Below are 27,909 nucleotides of genomic sequence, written 5' to 3'. Positions count from 1 at the left end.
ACGGCGCATCTGTGCACTTACGCGGCGTAGCAGAAGATACGTCGGCGTAAGTGCTTCAAGAATCCGGCTAAGAGTGTTTTGCCTGAGTTTTATAGACACATCAGCGAGAGTCCCCTGTCTAAGTCCTGTAGACATAAAAAAGCAAAGCCCCTGTCTGAGTCCTATAAACACAACAGTGAGAGCTTCCATCTAAGTCCTATAGAAACCACAAGAGATTCCTCTGCCTAGAAACAAGATACGGAGAATAATTTTTGTGAGTCCTACGGACACCACAGTGTGAATCTTCCCTCTGAGTCCTATACACCACAACAAACATATAAACAATTCTTTGGTTCACAAGGCGCATACAAGAGCTGAATTGTTTAAAATATTTTTTCAGTGAGCATAAAGAACATTTTAAATATTTAAAATATTCTAGATATTGACATAAAACTGGACTTTAAAAATCACTCTTTAGTAATTTCTCTTCTCACAGTGTCCACATCATGGGCCAGATTCACGTAGGAGGGCGTACCTTTGTGCGAGCGTAGCATATCCTATTTACGCTACGCCTCCACAACTTGGACAGGCAAGTGCAGTATTCACAAAGCACTTGCTCCGTAACTTGCGGCGGCGTAGCGTAAATTGGCCGTAAGCCCGCCTAATTCAAAATAGGCTGGTAGGGGGCGTGTTGTATGTAAATGAATCGTGACCCCACGTAAATGACGCGTCTAACGAACGGCGCATGCGCGCGCATGCTCAGTATCACATCGAATTTACACCATAAGATACGCCAGGCCCAATGCCTGTGACATGAACGTAACCTATGCACAGCCCCATTCACGTACGACTTACGTAAACAATGTAAAAATATACACTTGCCGATGTCCATACTTTGCATTGGCTGCGCCTCATATAGCAGGGGTAACTTTACGCCGGACGTAAGCTTAACGTAAACGGCGTAGCGGGCGCAAGTACGTTTGTGAATCGGCGTATCTACCTAATTTACATATTCGACACGTAAATCTACGGAAGTGCCCCTTGCGGCCAGCGTAAATATACACCCAAGATACGACGGCGTAGGAGACTTATGCTGCTCGTATCTTTGCCAAATCTATGCGTAACTGATTCTAAGAATCAGGCGCATAGATACGACGGCTCACATTCAGACTTACGACGGCGTACGTGGAGATACGCCGTCGTAAGTCCACTGTGAATCTGGCCCATTGTATATAGGGTGTAATGCTGACTGATGACATTAGTAGCCTGACCTAGTTTCCTTCATATGTATTTTAAATCGAAGAATAAAAATAAAATATTGCATTTTATGTTGTTAAATAGACAATGATTTACTAATTTACTAATTATGTTTGTGTTTAATGCATAATATATGCATATTTATATGAAAAAGGCTTACTGGTCTAAAGTCTTAGGATTCTTTTTTTCATTTTAACCTGGCGTGGTTATTTATTTAGGCTTGATCTAGACTTCTTTCAGTTGTGATGTGTTAAGGTAGTTCATTCATTCTAAAACTCGCAAGTCAGCACTTACGACGATGTCCATTAATGATCCTTTTTTTCTTTAGGCAGAACATGTTGCACAAAGTTAAAAGTTCTTAGACTTGTGCATTTCGGCCAGACCTGGCCTTAGTCATAGTCAACTCATCATGAATGGGATGCCAACACACAGCAATAGACATAAAAAAGTGCATGAACCTTGTGGTATGTTTATAGCACAAGTGTCAAACACAAGGCCCGCGGGCTGAATCCGGCCCTCCAGGTCATTTCATGTGGCCCTCCCACCTCTTCTGCAGCTACCGGAGAGCTCCAGCCCTCCTCCAGACCCTTATGCCGTGTACACACGATCGGTCAAACTGATGAGAACCGTCTGACGGACCCTCTGGGGGTGGAACTATACCGGCACTAAATAAGTAGAATAGGAGTTAAAAAAAATTGTCAATTAGGTGTCACTAAATTGTCTCAATATTTTTGTATTATTGTATGCCTTTTTTATGATCTATGTATATCACTTCTATTTTTTAATATTTTGTAACAATAAATTATTATTAATGTACTTATTTAGTGCCGGTATAGTCCCACCCCCAGAGGGTACCCTTCATTTGTCTATACATAGGGATGATGGCACTCTACCCTGCAGTAATCAGATCTATTTATATATCTTAGTGTATCACTTCCTAGGTCTTCAAAGGATAATAATTATTAGCTTTTTTACTGTAAGTTCTGCTATTCTTTTTCTTACAACCATTTATGGTTTAAAGGGGTTGTAAACCTTCATGTTATTTCACCTTAATGCAGCCTATGCATTAAGGTGAAATAATTTCCACTACTTACCGGCCATTGGCTCATGCTGCTGTCAAAATGATGCGAGGGCCGGGGGCAGGGCCAAGTCCTGTAGTCGGCAGATATGGACGCCGGATACAGGACTCGGGATCGTGCCCGCAGGGTAACCCCCTTGGGTGAGCGTTTTCCAAGAGTGTTAGTAGAAGCAGGGAGGATCCGAGACTGCCGCTGAGGGACCCCAGAAGACATGGATTGGGGCCACTCTGTGAAAAACTAGCTGCACAGAATTAAAAAAATAAACAAACCCATACAACCCCTTTAATGTGTACATGCCCCTTTTTTATCTCAAACAGTACATTTTGATTCTTGAACTGTTATGCCGCATACACAGGATAATTTTTCCGCATTAAAAAAACGTTGTTTTTAAAAAATGTCATTTAAAATGATCGTGTGTGGGCTTCACATCATTTTTCAGGTTCTGAAAAACAACAAAAAAAATTCGAACATGCTGCATTTTTTAACGTCGTTTTAAACTATGTAGTTTTTCGGGTTGTAAAAAATGATCGTGTGTGGGCTAAAACGATGTTAAAAACCCGCGCATGCTCAGAAGAAAGTTATGAGATGGGAGCGCTCATTCTGGTAAAACTACCGTTCATTATGGAGTAAGCACATTCATCACACTGTAACAGACAAAAAAGCGTGAATCGTCTTTTACTAATACGTAATCAGCTAAAGCAGCCCAAAGACGAATGGAACTTCCCCTTTATAGTGCCGTTGTATGTGTTGTACGTCACCGCGCTTTGCTAGATCATTTTTTTAAAATGATGGTGTGTGGGCAACGTCGTTTTAATGATGAAGTTAGAAAAACATCGTTTTTTCAACATGCTGAAAAACAAAGATTTTTTTCATGCTGAAAAATGATCGTGTGTACGCGGCATTACAATTTTTGCAAATTTATGATCTCCATTTTATTTTATTTAAATAGTTTGAAAAAGCACTCAAAGTACCCAACATTTTGCATGCACTGATAAATCCAGTAGTAGCCATAGTACCTGCAAATGAATGGGTTGCCTCTCCTGATGTTGCATCTTCACTATTTAGGGATCCACAGCCAGATTCGGACACTTGACCTTTTATAATAATCTGAGAGCTATGATTTTTTTGGAATGCAATCTTCAGTGGGAAAATATTATTAAATTGCACAGCAGAGAGACATCCGGTGAATCCATTTGCATTGGCTTTCATGGTTTCTAGGTCAATATCGATGTCTTCAGCTGAAAAGGCAGTTAGGATTCATGTTTCACTCTACTAGGCTTATAATAATAACATAAATAGCAATAAGCAGTGTTCATTGTCAACACATTGATCAAAACAACAAAGTGCAATGGAGTCATTTTTAAAATGTGTTTTCGTCAAGTCATTGATACCGTAGATTGCCATTAATTGCAAATAACACGGTGGATACATTTTTGCACATTTGCAGACATTGTAATATAGGAGAGGTACATACTAATATACTCATAGCTAGCCCTAGTAATGTATGACCAGTTTGTGCACTATTTAGTCAGGGCACCTATGGTTAGTTTCCAAATGGGGCACTAACTGTCAGGTCCACTATTATTCTCCAAACTGAAAAGCAGTGTTTTTTTCTGTTTACTTGCATGATGCAGTAGTACTGTAATTCACTGCTTAGTGATTGACAGTCTGCAATAATTAATCAGAAGCTGGAAGTGTGTAACATATATCATATATAAGATATTGTTACTGGGGAATTTGGAATGATGCAACCCCATCTTTACTTCTTTACAAAATGTGACCAATATTACTGTTGACATAACAGCAACATTGCATCAATACCATAAGTTTAAAGTTCATGTAATCCCTTACATTTAATTTGCTAAAACATCATGTGCCATAAGCAAATATAATGTTGGTTGTTTCATAAATTATTGTTTTGACCTTTTTCATTATTATTTTTTTGCATTTCTGTGTTTGTATACTTTTTCAGCCACTTCCTGTATACATAAACTCACTTCCACACCAATCACACATCATTGCTCTGGATTGGCCTACTGACAGCAACAACAGTGGACTATACCTGCGTGATGTGCTGGCTTGGCTACTTAGTTTCCTTCAGGGTTATACATAACAAGGTGACCGTGGAGAAGCAAAATTGTGAGACGGTTACCATGAGTTGAAAACAGGAGGTTATAACAGGGTCAAAGTACCTATGTAGTGTGAGTACCTGAGTGTTGTCTGAGTAGTGTGTGTGGATTGTTAGTACCTGTGTATTGTTAATGCATGTAGGAAGTGAGTATACGAGTGCTGCGAGTGCACATAGACTGTGAGTGCACGTGGTCTGCGAGTGCACGTGATCTATGAGTGCACGTGGTCTGCGAGTGCACGTTGTAAGATACCCGGCGGGTGTGGTGATGCGACTCTGTGTACATCTTGCGGCATGTATGCGTTCCTTGATCATCTGATCAAGGGCAAATACTGCCGTGCAAAATGTAAGCACATTGTTTTGCTTGAAGCCCAGGTTCTGAACTTTGGGAAGCAACTGTCAGCACTGAGAAGACCCACCATACTAATAGGGAGGGGCCAGCACAGAGAGGCGGGTAGAGACAAAGAGGTGCAGGCACTAGAAACGAGTGGATGGGTGACAGTCAGGAAGGATAGAGTGGGATGTGCCAGGGAGGCCGATCCTGGGCTGGAGCATCCCAATAAGTACACTCTATTGAGTGACATTGGTGAAACCGGTCAGGGACCAGCACCGCTGGAGCTGAGGGACTCTCCTAGCTGCCAGGGGAAGAACTCCTCCAGTGAGAGTGGGTGGGAAGTGAAGGGAAAGGATAGACAGATTCTGGTGGTAGGGGACTCAATTCTTAGAAGGACAGAAAGGGCAATCGTCACAAAGACTGACGCGTCAAACTGTATGCTGTCTACCAGATGCTTGGGTTCAGCACATAACAGATCTGATGGACAGATTACTGGGAGGGTCTGGGGAAGAACCGGCTGTCATGGTGCATGTTGGCACCAATGACAAAGTCAGAGGCAGATGGAGTGTCCTAAAGAACGATTTTAGGGACGTAGTAGCTAAATTGAGGAAAAGAACCTCCAAGGTAGTATTCTCAGGAATACTACCAGTTCATCGAGCAACACCAGAAAGGCAGAGGGATATTAGGGAAGTAAACACGTGGCTTAGGATCTGGTGTAGTAAGGAGGGGTTGGGTTCCTGGAGAACTGGGCCGACTTCTCATTCAGTAACCAGTTCTATAGAAGGGATGGACTGCACTTAACCGGTCTAAACTATGTGGCATGTTCACCAATGCCAGGAGCCTGGCGGACAAGATGAGGGAACTAGAGATACCATTGAACGAGGAGGATTTAGATTTTGTGGGAATTTCATTGACCTGATTCATGATTGGCTGGCAACCATTTAAGGGTATTCGCAAGGATAGAGAGGGTAAAAAAGGGGGCGGAGTATACCTATATATCAAGAATAACTTACAAGTGAATGTGAGAGATGACATCAAAAAGTGAGCTAGGGAGGAGGTGGAATCATTATGGGTAGAGCTCCAAAGGAATGAAGCTAAAGGCAAAATAATACTGGGAGTATGCTATAGGCCCCCTAACCTGAGGGAGGAGGACCTTCTATCACAATTTTGATTAGCACCAAGGATGGGAAGTGTTATTATAATGGGGGATTTTAAATATCCAGACATAGATTGGGTGGAGGAACCACGCATTAGTCTAAGGCTTGCCAGTTCCGAAATGTCTTGCAGGACAATTTCATGGATCAGATGGTAGACGCACCAATAGATCTTCTGATTACCAGCAATACAGACCTGATCATGGATGTGGAAATATGGGGCAATTTAGGAAACAGTGATCACAGGTCAATTGGCTTCAGTATAAATCACACAATTAGGAAACACAAGGGGGCCACAAAGACACTGAATTTCAAAAGAGCCAACTTCCCTAAACTACGAACCTTGCTAGAAGATATAAATTGGGAGAAAATCTTAGAAACCAAGAACACGGAGGAGAGATGGGTTTGCTTTAAGAGCATATTAAATAAGGGCATTAGCCAGTGCATTCCATTGGGAAATAGATTTAAAAGAGCGAACAAAAGTCCTGGATGGCTTAACTCTAATGTAAAAATGCATATAAAAAGCAAAGGAGAAGGCCTTCAAAACATACAAGGCTGAGGGATCATCATTAGCATTCAGACTTCACAAAGAATGCAACAAGATATGTAAGGGTGCAATTAGGGTGGCTAAGATAAAACACGAAAGACACATAGGGGAGGAGAGCAAATAAAAACCCAAAAAACTCTTCCTTCCACAGGTGATGGTTTCTGCGGGGGGCATCGATAGTTTAACCACTTCCTTACTGGGCACTTAAACCCCTTCCTGACCAGAGGACTTTTTGCGATTCGGCACTGCGTCGCTTTAACTGACAATTGCGCGGTCGTGCGACGTGGCTCCCAAACAAAATTAACGTCCTTTTTTCCCCACAAATAGAGCTTTCTTTTGGTGGTATTTGATCACCTCTGCGGTTTTTATTTTTTGCGCTATAAACAAAAATAGAGCGACAATTTTGAAAAAAAAAAACATTTTTTTACTTGTTGCTATAATAAATAGCTCAATTTTTTTTTACGTTTTTTTTTTTATCCTCAGTCTAGGCTGATACGTATTCTACATATTTTTAGTTAAAAAAAAAAAAAAAAATCGCAATAAGCGACTGGTTTGCGCAAAAGTTATAGCGCCTTCAAAATAAGGGACAGAATTATTATTATTTTTTTTTTTTTTTTTACTAGTAATGGCGGCGATCTGCGATTTTTATTGGGACTGCGACGTTATGGCGGACACTTTTGACACATTTTTGGCGCCATTCACATTTATAGTGCAATCAGTGCTATAAATATGCACTAATTACTGTATAAATGTGACTGGCAGGGAAGGGGTTAACACTAGGGGGTGAGGAAGGGGTTAAATGTGTACCCTAATTAGTGTTCTAACTGTGGGGGAAGGGGGGTGACTGGGGGGGTGACCGATCTGTGTCTCTATGTACAAGAGACACAGATCCGTCTCCTCTCTCCCCTGACAGCACCGCTGTCTGCGAGAGCCGGGAATGAGAGATGATCTCATATGTAAACATATGAGATCATCTCTCATTGGCCGCACAGATCGCCTAGGAAACGGCCGCTCCGATTGGCCGTTCACGGCGATCTGTGACTGGCTGTGTCCAAGGGACACGGCCAGCACAGCAGTTCCGAGCTGCGCTCTCGGGAGCGCGCGCGGGGAACGTGCAAAGGGGAGGCCGTAAAAAGACGGCCTGTTAGAGTTTGGGAGCCGCGCTGAGGCCGTACAAAGTCGTACGGCCGTCAGCTAGTGGTTAAAAAAACTATTAGATAAGCACCTGAAAGACCACAACATACAGGGATATACAACGTAATACCGACCTATAACCACACACATAGGTTGAACTTGATGGACTTGTGTCTTTTTGCAAACTTACCTGATTGACATTTTTAAAACATTCTATTCTGGGATTAATTAATGCTTTCTGTCTCTTATTGACATATACAAATTTTTCTAAAGAAAAATGGCATCATGTGAGGATAATGTTTGAACATATAGCTCAATAAAAGAAATGTGATCAGTACAAGGGATTTTCAGTATTTTTCAGAAAAGTTTCAACAATCATATACACATATTGCTAAGGCACACTGTGATCTGTAAATTGAAGAAGATAAATAGAAAAGAGGAGAGAACATGCAGGCACTGGCAATAGAAGATAGTGTAATTATGATGTTATTTACTGTAGTATCATTGTGAATAAGAAGGATCCATTGTTCACTTCGCTCACCTTACCCTCTTGATGGACACTAGCAGAAATTGTTCACACATAAACAAATCATGATGATACTGCTGTTATTAGGTTTGCTCCCCTACTATTTGTTGGAGTTTATGGGCTTTACAGCTCAGGGAAGGTTAACATTTGCCTGTGACAACCTTAAGTAGCAAATATAACATATGATAGGAGCCTGAGCAGGAAAAAGAAAGTATTTTGACTTTTTTTTTGCTCTGATCTGCATTTGATTTTTGTTGTGGCTTACACACCCAGGCAGTCTGTTTAAACTATTTTTTTCATATCTGCCTTTAAATTGTGCTTCTGTGCGTAAAGATCAGTAGCCACAACCACGTATTGTTTACAAACTATGGGCCAGATTCACAAAAGAGATACGACGGCGTATCTCCTGATACGCCGTTGTATCTCTGTGATCCGCCCGTCCTAACTATGTGGCTGATTCATAGAATCAGTTACGCATAGCTAGCCCTAAGATCCGACAGGTGTAATTGACTTACACTGTCGGATCTTAAGGATGCAATTCTATGCCAGCCGCTAGGTGGCGAGGCCATTGCGGTCGGCGTAGAATATGCAAATGACTAGTTAGGGCGATCAACGAACGTCTGCGTTACCCGTCGCTCTAACTTTACGTTGTTTCCGTCGAGATATGCGTCGTAAAATTAGGGCTGAGCCCTAGTTGTTCTAAGCCATGTTAAGTATGGCCGTCGTTCCCGCGTCGAAATTTAAAAAATCACGTCGTTTGCGTAAGTCGTCCGTGAATGGCGCTGGATGCCATTTACGTTAACGTCTAAACAAATGACGTCCGTGCGACGTCATTTAGCGCAATGCATGTCGGGTAATTTTCCCGACGGAACAATGCGCAGTACGTTTGGCGTGGGAACGCGCCTAATTTAAATGGTGCCCGCCCCATTTGAATTAGGCGGCCTTGCGCCGATCGTATTTACGTTACACCGCCGCAAGTTTACAGGTAAGAGCTTTGTGAATCAGGCACTTACACTGTAAACCTGCGGCGGTGTAACGTAAATGGGATACGTTACGCTGCCGTGGAGCAACGTAAATGTATCAGAATCTGGCCCTCTGTTCTTACAGTTATTATTATACAGGATTTATATAGCGCCAACAGTTTGCGCAGCACTTTACATCAGGGAAGACAGTATAGTTACAATACAATTCAATACAGGAGGGATCAGAGGGCCCTGCTCATTAGAGCTAACAGTTTGATATTCTACCTTGCTTTTATCTTTTTATCTGCAGTTAAAGTGGTTGTAAACCGATTTTTGTAACTTTATGCTACAGGTAAGCCTATATTAAGGCTTACCTGTAGCTACCCTGGATATCTCCTAAACCTGCACGGTTTAGGAGATATCCCCCTGTGTCAGCATGTGCCGAAGTGATCGGCACATGCGCACTGAAGCAATGGCAAGTCAAGCCATTGCTTCAGTTAGATGTACCATTACTGGCGGCTCCCATGCGCATGCGCAGAAATGACCTCATCGTGGCTCCGACCAATCACATCGCCGAAGCCGCAATGCCCAGAAGCACGCTCCAGGAGAGATGTCCATGGCCAGAAGGAGGGTCGAGGACGGCTGCGGGGGCTTCGATCTAAGGAAAGTAATACATAATGTGCTAGTATGCTATGCTCATTTTGCCTTTGTCTTGCAGGTTTTTTTATTTTTATTTTTATTATTTAACCACTTTCTTCCGGACGGATGTCCTTGACTTTGAGCCGGGATATCTGAATGATGCCTGCAGCTACAGGCATCTTTCAGATATCGTCTTTTAGAGACTGCGATTCTGTGCACCTTAAGAATTATCATAGCGGCTGTTCCACCGCTTGATTGTGCTTACGGGGCGGCGAGAGGGGACATCCCCCCTCCCGCCGCCCTCCGGTGCTTCTACCGACTCACCACTGCGATCGGTAAATCGGAGAACAGATCCGCCGACCCCAGATGCCTACCATAGAGATTTCCGGCGGACCAGATGGTCGCCGGAGTCTCTTATGTTCGTTCATGGGCCGGTGGCGATGTTATGACGTCAAGCCCAGCCTCTGCTATAAAAAAAACGGTGTCGTTTCGGCTGATCTTTTTTATTTTTTATTTCAGGCTTTCCAGCCTAGAGGTGAGATGTGGGATCTTTTTGACCCTATATATTACTGTAAAGAGGACCTGTCATGCTTATTCATATTACAAAGGATGTTTACATTCCTTGTAATAGGAATAAAAGTGATACATTTTTTTTTATTTACTCGGCATAGCATCATCTTTCACATTATGCAAAAAAATTGGGCTAACTTTAACGTTTTGTTATTTTTTAATTCATGAAACCGTTTTTTTTTTATTAAAAAAAAATGCGTTTGAAAAATTATTACGCAAATACCGTGCAAGATAAAAAGTTGCAATGACCGCCATTTTATTCCCTATGGTGTCTGCTAAAATAACATATATATTGTTTGGGGGTTCTGAGTAATTTTCTAGCAAAAAAAATATGATTTTTGCATGTAGGAGAGGAGTGCCAGAATAGGCCCGGTAAGGAAGTGGTTAAGGGTTTACAACCACTTTAAGCTCTCATCAGTACAATCCTGAAAGCCTCAATGGTAGAGTCATGCAGTGAGACACACATTTTCTTGTTTGGATTACATATTACAAAGGATGTTTACATTCCTTATAATAGGAATAAAAGTGATCAATTTTTGTTGTTAAAAGGTTTACATTTATATTGAAGAATACATTTAAGTGAATCTAGAGGTAATGTGGGAATTTAATTTCAGATACATAATCTACCAATTAACGTTACATAGAAGTGTGTTTTTTTTTATAAAGAGGGTGTATTCATTAAAGCTGAACCGTGGAAACAAATGAGGTATTCTTCAAATGCAGTACATTGCTCACCTTTAGTGAACATCCTTCTGTTTTTTATGTGTCGTCCTCAAGCCTTGAGGAAAAGCTAATCCAAAACTGGGTGATGCCTATACTTCCTTTTAGGTGTCTCTTAACTACTCACTTTGTACAAGTGATCACCCCCCTTTAACCCCCCTGACGGTTTTCCCGAGTCCGACTCGGAGTAAGATTTCAATACCAAAAGCGGTATCCCCGAGCCAAACCCGGGATCGCCTCGCAGCATCCACAGGCACAAGTTACTTACCTTGTTCCTGGATCCTGCGATGCATCCCTGCTGTGTGAGCGAGCGGCATCCTCGCTCGATTCACACAGTGCCTGTGTGCCGCCGATCTCTGTTCCCGGCGTTGTTACGACACACGGGGGCGGAGAACGGTTCCAAAGTCAAAAAAGTAAATAAACACATTACATACAGTATACTGTAATCTTACAGATTACAGTACTGTATGTAAAAAATACACACACCCCTTGTCCCTAGTGGTCTGCCCAGTGTCCTACATGTACTTTTATAAAATAAAAACTGTTCTTTCTGCCTGCAAACTGGAGATTGTCCATAGCAACCAAAAGTGTCCCTTTATGTCAAAAGTGATTTTAGAGCAGCTAGAAAACAGCGATAATAAATTATAATCACTTGCAGAATTGAGCGATAGCGATTTGTGGGGAAATTCGTCATAAAAAAATAAAAGTAATGACAGCGACAATTCTGCAACTGAGCAAATTTCAGTGTTTTTGATTTGATTACATTATTGAATAATTTTTATTATAATTACATTATTATTTGTTATAATTATTTATAGTTATTTATTATATTATAATTGTCTACTAGACTCTTGTTTGGACAGATTTAAGTGAGTTATTCCTAAGAATTACAGGCCTACAATGTAAAACGCCAAATTTTCATGCAAAATAATTGTACCGCTTTCAGCACCTAAAACCAGAAAGGACCGTACCGCCAGGGAGGTTAATGCCCACCATCAACTTTACTTTAGAAATTATAATGCCAGCACTGTAAAATTAGAAGGAGAGATCTATGCCAAGTGTACAGTACGCATACAGCTCTAGCTGTTCTGCTTACCTTTACTTTCCTCCCCCATCTCTCTCCTTAGCAGAGACAACAATGATGGTGTTCTCAGTAACCTGGCAACTAGGTGCTGAGGACACTATCAGAGTATTTTAAGGGTCCTCTAATCTGACATACTTAACAGTGCTCAGTACCTCTATCCTTTCTTCAGCTGTACAATATTTTTTAGTCAGTACTTTTCCATAGTCTAAAGTTCAACATCTATGCTCAGATGGAGTGAAAGCTGTGGAAGGAAAACCTGACAAAGAAATTCACAAAAGTTGAGCTTTAAAAGAGATCTATAGTCACAGCATGCACTTTCATTTTATAACATCTGCATCGTAATAGTAATACAAACAATAGTTATTTTTGACAATCCAGCATGCATTGACACATTGGATAACACAATTTGCATCCAGAAGCAGAAAAAAATGCTCAAAAGCTCTAAAATGAAAATTTTCAAACTTCACACTTTAGAAACTGCACTTTAGATTTAGAAGCTTTCATGTCTAAAAAAAAAGGTTTACAGCTGAAAGAAAGATAGAAGAGATACATGAGCACTGCTAAAGCCAGCCTAGATGGTTTGAATCGTGTGTGGACGGGCTGAATGTACCAAGTTGATCGACTGATCAACTTGAGTACAACCAGCCTGCTGGATTCACTTGTGATTATTGCTAGCAGCTGCTATAACCTCTAGAAATAGTCATTGTCTTCTCCCGATGGGGACGGCTTACCCCACCATCCCACCCGCCCGGAACACACAATGCAGGAAGCAGACTACTCGACAGGAGGGATTCACCTGTCAGCACTGTCCATATTGATGAGGGAATCGTGCAAATCTCTTTCCTGTAACCTGTGATTGCAGGAAAGAAATTTGCACCTTCTATGGCCTGCCTTAATTGCATAAAGCTTCTGCCAGCTAAGACAGGGAAGTTTTCTTCTTCATTGTCACAGCGTACATAGCTGCTGACAATTACACTCCCTGTATATCTTTCCCTCCCCTGTTCCTCTTTCATCTGTATACCTCATAAATGATGCCAGTGTTTCTCAACTCCAGTCCTCAAGGCACTCCAACAGGTCATGTTTTCAAGATTTCCCCCAGATGAAACGACTGTGGCAATTACTAAGGCAGTGAAACTTTTCAAATCACCTGTGCAAAATGATGGAAAGCCTGAAAACATGACCTGTTGGGGCGCCTTGAGGACTGGAGTTGAGAAACACTGAATTATGCATGTGAAAAACTGCACACAGAGATGTAACACTTTAAAATACATTTTCTTTTTACTTTTTGATAATATTTTAATGTTGCTTTTACCCACTACTGTATCTGCCATTCAGATGTCCCAATTGATTTTAACCTGTTACATCTTTATATGTGATCTCTCTAAGTACATTCACGTTGACAATACTTCTTTAATCACAAATGTTGCCCTTCCTGTTGGGAGCCCCATGCTTGCCTCTTTTACCAGTTTTCTTAATCTAACATAAGAATTATGTACTGTTGCAATATTGTGCAAGCCATCTTAATGCTTGGGTTGTGCCAAGTCCTCTTTTTTTTTTACTAGAATGTTAATAATTATTTTTAAAGTTTGGCTTAAATTGGGGGTTTACATTTTCAATCCCGAAATGTATTTGACATAATTAAGTATTGTTGAAATACCTTGATACATCGTCTTAAACATCTGCCCAACTTTGCTTTGAAAAAAAAGTAATACAATAACAATTTTATTATTTATGATATCTTAAAAATATTCTACCAGTTATATTTTTAATTCTACCGTGCTTTAGTAATTGTGATATTTTTCTATAATCAACTATACTCAATAAGACTAGGTTTATTTGACTTTGAAATCACATTAGCTATTTTTTCTCTGATCACAGCAGAATCACGTACTGCACTTATAAATCAACCTTCTTTTGAGGAAAATATCATGTTCCAGGAAGTCTGATTATAAAATGGAGAGATAAGTGTGAAATTAGTTTTAAGAGAACCCACTTGCTCATCTGAAGGAAGCACTTATTTGAAATGATGCTTTGACTTGACAAAAGTGCATTTTTCTCTTGATTGTCAGTTTTTAATTAAATTCACAGAACAGACATACTTTTCTATCAATGAGATAAACTATTGCACATTCACAATTCTTTAAAAAATTATTACCTAATATTTTTCCAAGCCCAAGAGAATGGATTGAACTGAAGTCTGTACCAGAAGTCAAAATAAATTTCTCACTTGTATATTGGTTAACCTAAAGGAAAGTACAATGCATTGTTATTACGTTTTAAAAGGATAAATAATAGAAACAACAATATACAGTAGGTTTACCCTAAATATATGATTTTTGTGTTAATATTTTTAGTTTTTTGTAATAGCATTTTAGTATAAAACCAAAAGAAATAGATGTATGGTATTTGCTTTTAAAGCAAAAGGGTTTTTTCCTCTCTTGTGCATATTTTGCACCATTTAATTTCCAATCAAACTTTAAATCAAAAGAAAGGAAGCTTGCAGAAGCTTATCCAGCATGGGCTGGCAGATCCATTTGGTTATCTTATTTCCTGCACATGGTCACTTGCAAGAATGAGTCTAGTACAAAAGAGCAATGAGCTACAGCAACTAGATTATTTGAAAAACAAATAAATATATATATAAAAAAGGCTTGATTTGTTTTCTTTAGGCCCCATTCACTCATACACTTGATGATTTGGAATCAGGGTGCATTTAAAGTTTAAAGATAGTGGGCCAGATTCAGGTAGGAGAGCGGATCTTTATATTGGCGTAACGTATGTCATTTACGTTACGCCGCTGCAAGTTTTTCAGGCAAGTGCTTTATTCACAAGAATTCAGATTTCAGATTTGTGCGCTGGAGCTGTGACATTTCTTATACAGGGGAAGCAGCCACCCGTCACGTGACCCCACCCCCTCTGACGCACCCTCGTACGTCACGGGGAAAGACCGGGAAAGAACGGTCTTTCCCAGTGAATTACGAGGGTGCGTCAGAGGGGGCGGGGTCACGTGACGGGTGGCCGCTTCCCCTGTATAAGAAATGTCACAGCTCCAGCGCACAAATCTGAAATCTGAATTCTTGTGAATAAAGCACTTGCCTGAAAAACATTCTGAAAGACATCCTCCCCATGTTGAGGGCATGTGGCCTGGTGCGGTTCAGGAGAGGGGGGGGCTGCACACTATCCCCCCCTCTTTTCTGCAGCCGGCCAGGTTAACGTGCTCGGATAAGGATCTGGTGTGGATTTTTGGGGGAACTCCACGCCATTTTTTTTTTAAATTTGGGGTGGAGTTCCCCTTAAAATCCACATCAGACCTGAAGGGTCTGGTATGGATATTTGGGGGGAACCCCACGGCATTTTTTTTTTAAGTGACGGTGGGGTTCCCCTTAATATCTATATCAGACCTGAAGGGCCTGTTAATGGAATTTGGGGGGACCCCCAGCTTTTTTATTTTTATTTTTTATGAATGAATCATCTCTGAATTGCCAGAGCCGACAATTCATTAGAGCCGCAAAGCCGGTTTTAAATGCCTTTTTTTCTTTCAGAAATGACACTTTGTGCAGGGACAGTTCTATGTATGGGAAACATGCGCTTTTTCACATGCTGACTTTACACCCCCCCCCCCTAGGTACGAAATTTAAAGTAATATTACACTTTTATTGTTTCACTTTTAGCATTATTAAATTCACTGCTCCTAAAAAAACGGCCGTTTTTAAAACTTTTTTTGTATTGATACATGTTTCCTGGGACAGGACCCAGGTCCCCAAACACTTTTTAGGACAATAAATTGCATATTAGCCTTTAAAATTAACACTTTAGATTTCTCCCATAGACTTCAACAGGGTGTTCCGCGGCTTTTCGAATTTGCCGCGAACACCCCTAATTGTTCGTTGTTCGCCGAACAGGCGAACAGGCAATGTTCGAGTCGAACATGAGTTTGACTCGAACTGGAAGCTCATCCCTACACACGATCACACTAAATTCCGACCGTCAAGAACACTACAATGAGCCAAGAAAAATGAAGTTCAATGATTCCGAGGATGCGTCGAATTTATTCCGAGCATGCATGTTTTTTTTGCGCGTCGGAATTGCATACAGACGATCAGAATTTCCGACAAGAACTTTTCTTGTCGGAAAATTTGAGAACCAGCTTTCCGACAGAAAAAGTCCAATGGGGCCTACACACGGTCAGAATTTTCGACCAAAAGCTCACATCGAACTTTTCTTGTCGGAAATTCTGACTGTGTGTATGTGGCATTACAGTGTTATTTTAGAGAAAATGAGCACATGGAAGTGCAATGATAAAACTGCCTCAAATCAGTCTAACTGGTCCTGTTTAGAATTGCCTACCTATGTGACAGAATTAATAAATGCCCCTTAATGGAAGTGGGGACTATGCTCCATGTGTGGTGGGATTGTGGCGCCCTCCAGCCTTTCTGGAGGGAGGTCCACGACCTCATCTCACATGTCACCACCTACACCCTGGATTACACTCCTTCTCAATTCCTTCTGCATCATTCATCGATTCCCAAAAAAGACTATTTCAAGTCTCTGGCCATGCACATGGTCAATGCTGCCAGAGTTTGCATTCCCAGACATTGGCGCTCTACCGATGTCCCGACAATAAGAGAATGGCTGGCCCGGATCTCTCTGATAAAATAAATGGAGGAGCTGATTCACATTTCCCAGGATAGAGTGCAGAAATTCTCCTTTACTTGGTCTTGCTGGAACCATTTTGTTACCACTGATCGCTACCGACAATATGTTTCTTGAGCCGACGGAGTTGAGGGAGTTCCCTCCTCCCGACGGTGTGGGGGGGAGGGCAGGCGTGGACCCACTCCCTCATTCCCTCTCTCCCTGTTCTTTCCCCTCTGCACTTTTGCTTTGGCTTTATTTACCCCCTTTCACTTCTCTTCTCCCCCATCCCTTCCTTTCTTTCCTTTCCATCCTTTCCTTCTTCTCTATGTAGACACTTGCCCCCATTACTTACATGATATGACACCCTTTAAATTTTGACCGAGAATGAGGCCTTACATCACCTCCCCTTCCTGCGCTTGGCGGGGAGGGGTGCGGGGGGAGGGGAAAACAGAGAATTAAGATCCTCCCCCTTTCTGTGGTGTTTTGTATTATGCAGTCTTCATGTTTTTCTGTCTTGTGATAATTACCTTGTCATGTATCTTATGATATGTTTTGCATAAATAAAAATCTTTTATGGAAAAAAAAAAAAAAATGCCCCTTAATGAGTTATAACAATCCCATTGCTAATGTCTGTTTTGTGTGTGTAAACTGCATGCATTTAAGGCCTTGTTCACAAATGTGCAAACTGATGGAATACAATTTGCATACTTGATTTGCATAGAATTCTGTGCAGAGGTCTACAAGAACACAATTAAACAATTGTCCTGTTCACACCCCAATGTTGGTGTCATGTGCATTTTTTTTGGTGCAAGGGTACATAGAAAAGAGTTGTTCCCCATGCAGAGATAGGTTCAGAAACATGCATGTCTCTACATGTGGTTTGAAGGAGGCCTTACTATTGCTAAAAATGGCATGTTATGTTTGGGAATTTTAAGAGTTTCCAAATATAACTGCATAAAGTGCAAACAACATGTTTTCTTTCAGTATTTTTGTCATTTTCAAGCATAATCCATGTAGCCATTAGCTATCTGTTTTATTCTTCCGTGTCTTGCACTAATCTGTTTACCAGATGCAAAAGTTTAGCTTTAAAATAGATAGTTGTTGCAATGCTGAACATTTACGATATGAAAACATTGCTATCCAACCATTACACATATATAAGAAATGTAGTTATAATTCTGTCTTATCTCAGAGTTCCATTTATCTTTTTCATATACGTGGATGGTGTTCCTCAACATTCGCTACACCATCATGTCATAGTGTAAGAAAGATATTGACTAATCAGGCATCATTGCTCTTGTGAGGAATATAAAAAGAACACTACTATACTATAAGATATTAAAAAAGGGAATGTAAAACAGAAAATTATCCATCCAAGTACAATTAGGTGCATCTTTGTTAACCTCTATTACATTGCACGTTTATGTGAATTGCCCTATAACCACATTATTCCTCACTTTTATTATTTAATAAACAAAACATGAATACCTCCACATAGAGAATGTCTTGCTTTCTTAAAATCTTTACTTTCTGGAGATGGCCATCAGCTACATTCTTTAAATGTAAACTAAAGACTTCAGGGTCTTGCCGGTGATCCAATTTGTATCTAATCTGTAAACTTCCTAAAAAGAAACAGAGTACATTTTTATAATTCTGAACAATTACTGTAAGCAACTTAATATCACATTGGTTGTTAGATTCCACTATCAGCAGCACCTTCTGAGAGCATTAGTTGAGTCCGGCAACAGTCATCCTGATAGGTTCCCTTGATTATTAAATACACATTACGTTAATAATTAAACAATAATAATTCCAGAACAAGAGCAGCAATCAAATAGTTTAAAGCATTCCATTACATGGGATGCATGTGTTAAGCATATTCAAAAACATAAAATAATTTTTATTATTTTATTTTTGTTGCCTTTAAATCATGGAAACACAGTAGGTTTTGCTATGGCTCATATTACCCCATAGTCCATACTGCCATATCAATTGACTGCAAACCTGTTTCTGGGTTAAATTCCTTTTCTACTTTCTAATTCCCTAAGCCACCCTGCTCTGACACATCAGACTTTGCCATACATGGCATACTGCAAACTCACAAGCACTTGGCTCACAAGGTTTGATGATCAGCCTGACAGTAAAGTGACCTGGGTATCCTGCCTAGTTAAGAATATGACATGTAAAACAAGGGGCTAGGGCAGTAATCCTGAGAGCATGTCAAGAGAAAGGTTCATGTTGGCAACCCAGCTGGGAGCCTCTAAGCTGCTTGGAAATGTATATATCACAGCTGAGACAGTCCAGATGCCATAAAAAATCCTTTGTTTCAAAGTGTGCACTGCTGTGCTAACAATTCTGGTAAAGAAGTAACTTAGTAAACCTAAGTAATTGTTTTTCTTGAACTACAACTTGCTAGGGCAGGTCTTCACCTACCAGGCCCTAGCTTTTTAGACATCACTCACGGTGTAATTACAATTGTTTCAAAACTGATATACAGCATATAGGAGAAGTGGTCAACCATGGGTCAAGCTACAATAAAGAAAATCAAGTTTCATGTGCAAAGAGTACAGCATGATCAATCCTCTTCCAAAGACAAAATTTGTCCCCAATAAATGTAGAGACTATATGATTTCAATAACTGTGAATTGACAAAAATACAATTTACAGTATATAAAAAAAAAGCATTGACCTAGTATAGTTTGTTAGATTCTTGCCATATACCAACATTGTACCCTGAGTCGGTGGGGAACATTATATCAAAAGACATGTACAAATTTGAGTCACATGGGCCCTCTGGGACCAACCTTATTATTTCCATTTTTTTCTGCAGAATTATCTACTGTATTAGTTACAGATGTTGGATTTGCCTCATCCAGCTTAAAAGATGAGAATTTATAAAAAGTAATTCTACAAATCCTCCTCCTACCACATTAGATCATAGTGGGGAGATCCGTGAACATTCCTCTCTAATGATGAGGTCAAAATGTAGTTAGCTACTTTGCAATGGATTTTGGGAGAAAGCTAGTGCAAGAATATGTTTGGTCAAGGTTTTTCCTTAAGGTCGACCAAATAAAGTAGTCAGGATGTTTGCAGTTTTAGATGACCAAACCAGTCATTTACTTGCAGCTTCAGATGCATTTTCCTAAACCTTCCACACATGTGCTAAATTATTATTTATTATTATTTGTATTATTTATTATTTCAGATATAAAAGAAACTGCAAGGAATTCACTTTCCTACACTTACTGGGTTTGGTTTACTAAAAGCAAATAGGATGTCCACTTTGCAAGGGAAGTTGTACTGTGAAAGGATACTTGACCCGAAAAGATTCCTGTAGCAGAAGACATACTTCATCTATCCTTTTTTTTATTTGACTAGTTACATCCCACCAATTGATAATGATGCCATATTATGCTTCTGCTCAGAAGAAACATTCAAAGGGTGCACAAACTACTTTAACAGTTCAATGGTTGGACCGATGATACCAATGCCTAAAGAACTTAGTTAGGTTAAGTCATTATTGGTGCTTCTTGTTTCACTGAGAAGCAGGGTCCAAACAGTTTGTGCTCCAAAAAATTATCTTAAAGGCAAATTAAGGCTTCATCAGGGAACCACTTTTGATAATTCTGGTAAGACAACACTTCAAACCACTGATATTAACAGCAAGTCTGAATCATCAGTAGGTGATAAGGAAACTTAGAAATGTTGGGATCCTTTTCAACAATGTTCATGTTCTTCAGTTCACTGACCATGTAAATAGTGACTCTAAATCGGTACCTACTTCAATAGATACTACAAAATTGCTCACAGAAGGCCAGCTGCCACCTCAAGCTGTTCTGTCATTAATAAAACTTTACCTGACAACTGCAAAACCGAATTGTCACTTCACTTAAGTAATCCTAGCCAAAGCTGTAAAAACTTTGATTCTACAGTCTTGACCTGAGTTGCAACTTTGCAATTGATTCATCCAGCAAGCCCAAGCTTATTCAGTTGGCAGCTCAACTATCACACCAAGAACCACGCTAACACTGAAATAAATATCATCTACATATTTCCTTTGCAAGCTGGAAACCTGGATCTCCTATCAACATATATATTTCCAGCATTTACTCAATTTGATCTGTTACATAGTAGGTGAGGTTGAAAAAAGACACAAGTCCATCAAGTCCAACCTATGTGTGTGATCATATGTCAGCATTACCTTGTATATCCCTATATGTTGTGGTCTTTCCGGTGCTTATCTAATAGTTTCTTGAAACCATCCATGCCCCCCTTTGAGACCACCGCCTGTGGAAGGAAATTCCACATCCTTGCCGCTCTTACAGTAGAACTCTCTACGTAGTTTAAGGTTAAACCTCTTTTCTTCTAATTTTAGTGAGTGACCACGTGTCTTGTTAAACTTCCTTCCGCAAAAAAGTTTTATCCCTATTGTGGGGTCACCAGTATGGTATTTGTGAATTGAAATCATATCCCCTCTCAAGCGTCTCTTCTCCAGAAAAAATAAATACAGTGCTTGCAACCTTTCCTCATAACTAATATCCTCCAGACCCTTTATTAGCTTTGTTGCCCTTCTTTGTACTCGCTCCATTTCCAGTACATCCTTTCTGAGGACTGGTGCCCAGAACTGGACAGCATATTCCAGGTGCGGCCGAACCAGAGTCTCGTAGAGAGGAAGAATTATCGTTTTATCTCTGGAGTTAATCTTTGTTCTGTTTATCTTTTGAGTACCACTGAGTCAGCTAAGGTTTGACATGTTGTGGCCTTTCTGCCTTAAAGATAGGTTCGTCAAAAGATTATTTCAAGAATATATTTCTCAATTAAAGCGGGGGTTCACCCTAAACAAAAAAACTGTTCTATCCAGCATACTGCTGACATCAACAGTATGCTGGATTTTTTTTTCCGGTCTGTACTTACCTTTTTCCGTCGTTTTCACCCGGCTTCCGGGTTCTCGCTCCCCCGGGGAGTAGGCGTTCCTAAGCTCTGCATAGATGAGTGACGTGCGCGTCATCGCCTTCCGAAAATATCCGAGTGGGACTCGGCACTTTACGGCGCCTGCTCAGTCAGCTCTACACTGCAGGCGCCGGCACCATATAGCGCCGTAAAGAGCCGAGACCCCGTCGGATATTTTTGGAAGGCGATGACGCACACGTCAATCATCTATGCAGAGCTCCCCGTCGGGGAAAAGGAGCGACACGCCCACTCCCCGCAAGGACGAAGACCCGGAAGTGCGGCTGAAGACAGGTAAGTGTACACAAAAAAAAAATTTACAACGCTACAAGCCTTTATTAAGGCTAGAGATAGGTTAGGCAAAAAATCAATTTTAGGGTGAACCCCCGCTTTAACTTGTGTTCAAATGTTTTTTTAGGTTCAAATCATCAATGCATGATCTAATGTTTGTTTATACAGTAAAATCTAAAGATTCCAGGTTGAGGTGTTGTGTTCCACCTATACTGTGTCTTATGCTCTTGCCATTGTATTGCTTTGCATTGTTAATATTGTATATCTACCGGAACCCAGTAGTAGTTTAATGCCATTGCAACTAGATTACTTGTGCATTTCGTAAGCACATAATTTCCAGCATGGTAGGTTTTCTGGCTGTGCTGGGAATACAGCTTGCCTGTCCTCCAATGGCCAAGACTTGTGCTTCCTCCCACCCCCACCTCTTTTGTGGCTGAGAAAAGAGGTTATGTGATCATTAAAAAAAAATAAGAAAAATGTATTTATAATATATATATTGTTTTCAAGGTTAATTTCACAAATGCCATGCCATATAATATGAGTTAAAGTGTACTTACCATTTCTTGAAATGATGACTGAAAAATACTCCTTAGTATTAGTACTCACAAAAAATAATAAGCTTGGTGCTTGTGTTGTTCTAAAATTAAATGCAATACTTTCTTTAGCAGATATGCCTGCATTAGTAGAAAAAGGATGCAAGCTTGAATTTTTAGCAGCCGTGTGATTTTCTTGGAAATTGTAAGTTATTGATGATTCTGCTTGAAAATATGCTGAAATTTCTGCAAAAGAGGAAATGAAAAATGGGTTTCATTTAATTTTGCTTTTAATATACGTAAGGAAATTGAATGGAATTAAATGTCTAATATTCTTTATGTGTGCATCTGGGTGTATATAAATGATTATTGCCACCTCTGCTTTTGCACATTAATAGGATATATTAAGCAGTAATGAACAACAGGATCAGATGGATCACTCCCTGTATCACCTCAACAAACTTACATGATCTCATGTATCCCTACATATTATAATGGAACTAGATGAGTGGCAGAATAGCAATGGATCAATTTACAGGGGTTGTTTTACTAAAACTGGAGAGTGCAAAATCTGGTGCAGTTGTGCATTGTAGCCAATCAGCTTCTAATGTCAGCTTGTTTAATTAAGCTTTGACAGAAAATACTGGAAGCTGATTACTTTCTATGCTGAGCTGCACCAGATTTTGCAATCTCCAGTTTAAGGCTGGCCATACATTATACAATTTTCTTGTACAACTTTCCTTTAGATTTACCAAAACCATATAACTGAAGTCAAACTTAAACACTTTCAATTTGTAATGCAACCAGGCAGGCCCTTGCACTACATAGTTGAAGGTAAATCTAATTTTAAGAAAATTGAATAAGAAAATTGTACGGTGTAGCTTTAGTAAATCAACACCTCTGTATATTTTTTTACTGGTTCACAAAATTAAATCTATTTGGGTTGATATAGAAAATAAGCAGAGAATTGTTCCCTAAAATAATTAATAGTCACTTGGTTTAGTAGATATGATGTGTATATTTATTTTGAATACCTAATTATGTGCAATGGAAACATAAAATAATACCACCTGCCACCAAAAAACTGTTTACACATGTCTAGGTGTTTGAAGTGACCTTTATATGTTATTCTAAATGAACAGTCGTTACTTCTTATTTAAGAAAGAACCCCTGTGTTTTGTGGAATGGCTTTGACCAGTGGTAGCCTTCAAACTGTATGTGATGATAATGAAACAGCAGAGAAGACCCTCACTGGATATTAGTCCTTGGAAATATTTTATCAACGTGCTTTTTTATACACTACTTTTTCCTGAAAGTACATGAATGGCAGTGGCAAGCTCATTTAAATGGCGCTTCCTAGCTTCAACAAAATATACTGTACGCTGGGGAGCTCCTCACCACCTTACAGCCACAGGACAGCCAAAAACACACTGGTCACAACTGGTCTCCTGCCCAAGCTATGATTAAATACTAAGTATAGTGTGAAACGCGTCAGCTGTCCACTTTGCTGTGGCTTGTAGTGCTTTTCCTGATTTTACCAATAAAGGCAACGATTGTTTGGAGTGTGGCTGTCCAGAATTCTTCATTTCCAGTCTGGTCTCCTGCCCAAGTCATACTTTAGGTCCTCCATGGTGTAGCCACCCTAACACAGATTAGGCATGTTGAACATCCCAGCTGACCCAATAATGGAATGTCTGGATGAATGCTTTACTTAACTGTTGTTCGTTTACAAAATCCAGTTAGTGGCATATCAGTTTTCCAAATAGATAATCATATCATCCTGCATGTAGGGGTTGGCTGCCAGTTCTGAGTCTCTATGTGTTTACTCTTCCAGTCTATTACCTAAAGGGCTATTTCCCAGGCCCAAGCTGGGACCCACATAGGGAAAAGCCTGTGGTAATCTCACCATCACAGGCTGAAGTCCTTCATGGTTGTCTCTTTCCATTCACCCCTCTCCTCTCCCACTTTAAATAGCCTATTTAGGGAGAGAAAGTAAAGCCCACACTGCTGAAGACAGGGTGGATACCTTCCTAAAATTAACACAACTCACCGTTACAAGTACAAAATATGCAATTGACACCCACCTTTTTTACAAAATGCTCCAGTATATGCAGATAAGCTACAGTCACATGAAAATCCAGCCAGTTTTTCAAAACACTGCCCTCCATTGTGGCATAAGTTTCCATAGCTGCTACAATGTCCTGGACAGCCTGGCTTAATTCCTGGCGTCACTTTAGCCCTTTCTTCCAAATCAATGGCAATGCCGTTCAATTTTAAAGAACGAATACATCCTAAAAATCCTTTTTGCCTTGAGGGAGTTCCGCCTGTTTAAGGAATAAAAAAAATGTCCATAATACATACAAATACAAAAGAGATATCACAGTAGCTCTCATTTAATCACTTATATTATTATAATGTACATGATAAACTAAAGGTCTGCTTGTACTCTTTAAGCCTTTATTTGATCCCAATGTTAGGAAAAGGAGTATGGTCTGATAAGAATATTTAGGAGTGCCATCTCCCAGTCTTGGACAATCTCAGAGACTACCACTGTTACCTCCCAGGGTTTTGTCTAGTCTCTTACTGTCACTGACTTTTACTTTAATGTGACGCTATACAGGTAAGCATTTTTGTACTTTGATAGTAAGCTCAGAACCAACTATGAGTTCATTATTTTTTTTAATGAATTTTTATCAAGAAGTTCCATCACAAGTCGCTTGATATGTACTGCAGACTTGTGGAAAGTGACCATGCACCGAGAGCTGTGAATATATAGCATGTTATATATGGAGACTTGTTGCTGGAAACATAAATACATTCCTACTACATTTTTAACTGTAACATTTCACAAACTGTTTGCAAAAGTAAAAATCTATTGTTGCAGAGTCTCTTTGCCTACTTAAACTTGTTATACATTTTGCCTGAAACCCACATCCAAAGCAAATGTTCAATTACAATCTCATTATTGATTATGATAAAAAGTAAATGTCCATGCGGTACAGACTGGTCTGTATTCAACGCCTCCTATATCTTAACTTGATTCTTTTTCCCCTCGGTATTAATGAAATTGAGAGCTTGCATTTCCCTGAAATTTCAGCAACATGTAAGCAAAATGCAATAGAGCCAATGGGGAAGCGAAAACTAAGCCTGTTTTGGTATTTTTAATGATGAAGAGGACACCATTTACAGTACACAAATAGTATAATACACAATAAAAGGGTAAAAAACATAAAAAAAACAACAAATCAACAAAACTACCTTAACCAGTTCCCGACCACCGCATGTACATATACGTCCACAATATGGCACGTACAGGCACATGGGCGTATAGGTACGTCCCCGCCTTACCTCGGTTCGGGGGTCCGATCGGGACCCCCTCCGGTACATGCGACGGCCGGGAACGGTGTACGGGAGGTCCGGGAGGAGGGGGCGGCTATTGGTTTCCAGCCGTCCCCTCTCGATCTCCCTCGGCGAATCGGATTCCACCTGAGCCCTCCCTGCCTGTGTAACTGTAAACACAGGCAGGGAGGAAGTGACGTTTTCTCCCCTCTGGCGGTCTTTTCGTCCGGTTCCAGAGGAGAGAAGACGTCAGTACTGTGAGTTGCACCAACAGCACACTGACACAGCACACATAGGCACATAACCCCCCCCGATCACCCACCCAGCACCCCCAGATCACCCCCTGTCACAGTGTCACTGATTGCAGTGATCATTTATTTTCTGATCACTGCTTTTAGTGTCAGTGTGACAGAAAAAAGTGTCAGGGCAGTTAGGTTTAGGCCCCTTTAGGTCCAGGGTAGCCCCCTACCCCCCCCCCCCAATAAAGGTTTAACCCCTGATTGCCCCTAAAGTTAACCCTTTCACCCCTATTGCCAGTGTCACTAAGCGATCGGTTTCTGATCGCTGTATTAGTGTCACTGTTGCCGCTAGGCAGTTAGTTTTTTTTGAGGTTCGCCGCCAGGTTTATATAGCGTTAGGTACCCCCATAAATAAAGGTTTTAACCCCTGATTGCCCCTAGAGTTAACCCTTTCACACCTATTGCCAGTGTCACTAAGCGATCGGTTTCTGATCGCTGTATTAGGGTCACTGTTGCCGCTAGGCAGTTAGTTTTTTTTGAGGTTCGCCGCCAGGTTTATATAGCGTTAGGTACCCCCATAAATAAAGGTTTTAACCCCTGATTGCCCCTAGAGTTAACCCTTTCACCCCTATTGCCAGTGTCACTAAGCGATCGGTTTCTGATCGCTGTATTAGTGTCACTGTTGCCGCTAGGCAGTTAGTTTTTTTTGAGGTTCGCCGCCAGGTTTATATAGCGTTAGGTACCCCCATAAATAAAGGTTTTAACCCCTGATTGCCCCTAGAGTTAACCCTTTCACCACTGATCACTGTATAAGTGTCACTGGTGACGTGGTTAGCCAGTTAGTTATTTAGTTATTTTAGGTTCGCCACCAGGTTTTTAGAAAGCGTTAGGTACCCCCATATATTACCGAATAAAGGTTTTAACCCCCTGATTGCCCCCTAGTTAACCCTTTCACCAGTGATCACCGTATAAGTGTTACGGTTGACGCTGGTTGGTTAGTTTGCTGTTTATAGCATCAGAGCACCCGCCGTATATAACCCAATAGGTTTAACCCCCTGATCACCCGGCGGGTGATATAAATTTAATTTTAGCGCCAGTCAGGGTCTGCGTCGCCCCAGGCAGCGTTAGGTTAGAGCCAGTACCGCTTACACCCACTCGCTAAGCATACACCCCCCTTAGTGGTATAGGATCTGAACGGATCGATACCTGATCTGATCAGATCTATACTAGCGTACCCAGCAGTTTAGGGTACCCAAAAACGCATTGTTAGCGGAATCAGCCCAGATACCCGCTAGCACCTGCGTTTTCCCCCTCTGCCCAGCCCAACCCACCCAAGTGCAGTATCGATCGATCACTGTCACTTACAAAACACAAGACACATAACTGCAGCGTTCGCAGGGACAGGCCTGATCCCTGCGATCGCTTACAGTTTTTTTTGAAGCGTTTTCTACATTTGCTTTTCTATAGTCAGGTGCTTTTTTTACCTGTGAATCCTTACCATTGTACCACTAAATTTAGAGTCCAAAATGGCAAACCGAAGGTACAATGATAAGCAGGCCTTGGAGTTCATGTGCATGTCAGATAGTGAAGAGGAGGAGGTCACGCATCTGACAGATTCTGGCTCAGAATATGAACCCATTTGCGACAGCGGCTCCATGTCAGATAGCTCGCACGACGAAGTTGAGGTCCCTGCTAAGTCCAGGCGTACCCGATCCCATTCTGATGTTGTTGAGCAGCAAGAACCGCAGGACCCTCGTATGGAGCAGAGATCCAGTACTAGCGCCGCTATTCCTTCTGGTGAATTGGCAAGCA

The 27,909-nt window shown here is 40.7% G+C and overlaps 1 protein-coding gene across 1 annotated transcript in view; it reads right to left on the bottom strand.

The window, feature by feature from the left end:
- LOC120941686 (contactin-associated protein-like 4) overlaps nt 1-27,909 on the bottom strand; it is a 466,073-nt gene that overhangs the window by 5,228 nt on the left and 432,936 nt on the right. Inside the window, exons 18-22 of the mRNA XM_040355240.1 lie at nt 24,604-24,843; nt 22,544-22,765; nt 18,237-18,370; nt 14,269-14,356; nt 3,332-3,553 (exon numbers count right to left, since the gene is read on the bottom strand). Of these exons, the coding sequence (XP_040211174.1) occupies nt 3,332-3,553; nt 14,269-14,356; nt 18,237-18,370; nt 22,544-22,765; nt 24,604-24,843 (906 nt within the window). The remainder of the gene's footprint in view (nt 1-3,331; nt 3,554-14,268; nt 14,357-18,236; nt 18,371-22,543; nt 22,766-24,603; nt 24,844-27,909) is intronic.

This window comes from Rana temporaria, chromosome 1 (assembly GCF_905171775.1).
Source record: "Rana temporaria chromosome 1, aRanTem1.1, whole genome shotgun sequence".
Classification (NCBI taxonomy): Eukaryota; Metazoa; Chordata; class Amphibia; order Anura; family Ranidae; genus Rana; species Rana temporaria.
Note: the sequence above shows the minus strand (reverse complement) of the source record. Positions and strands in the feature narration are given on the sequence as shown.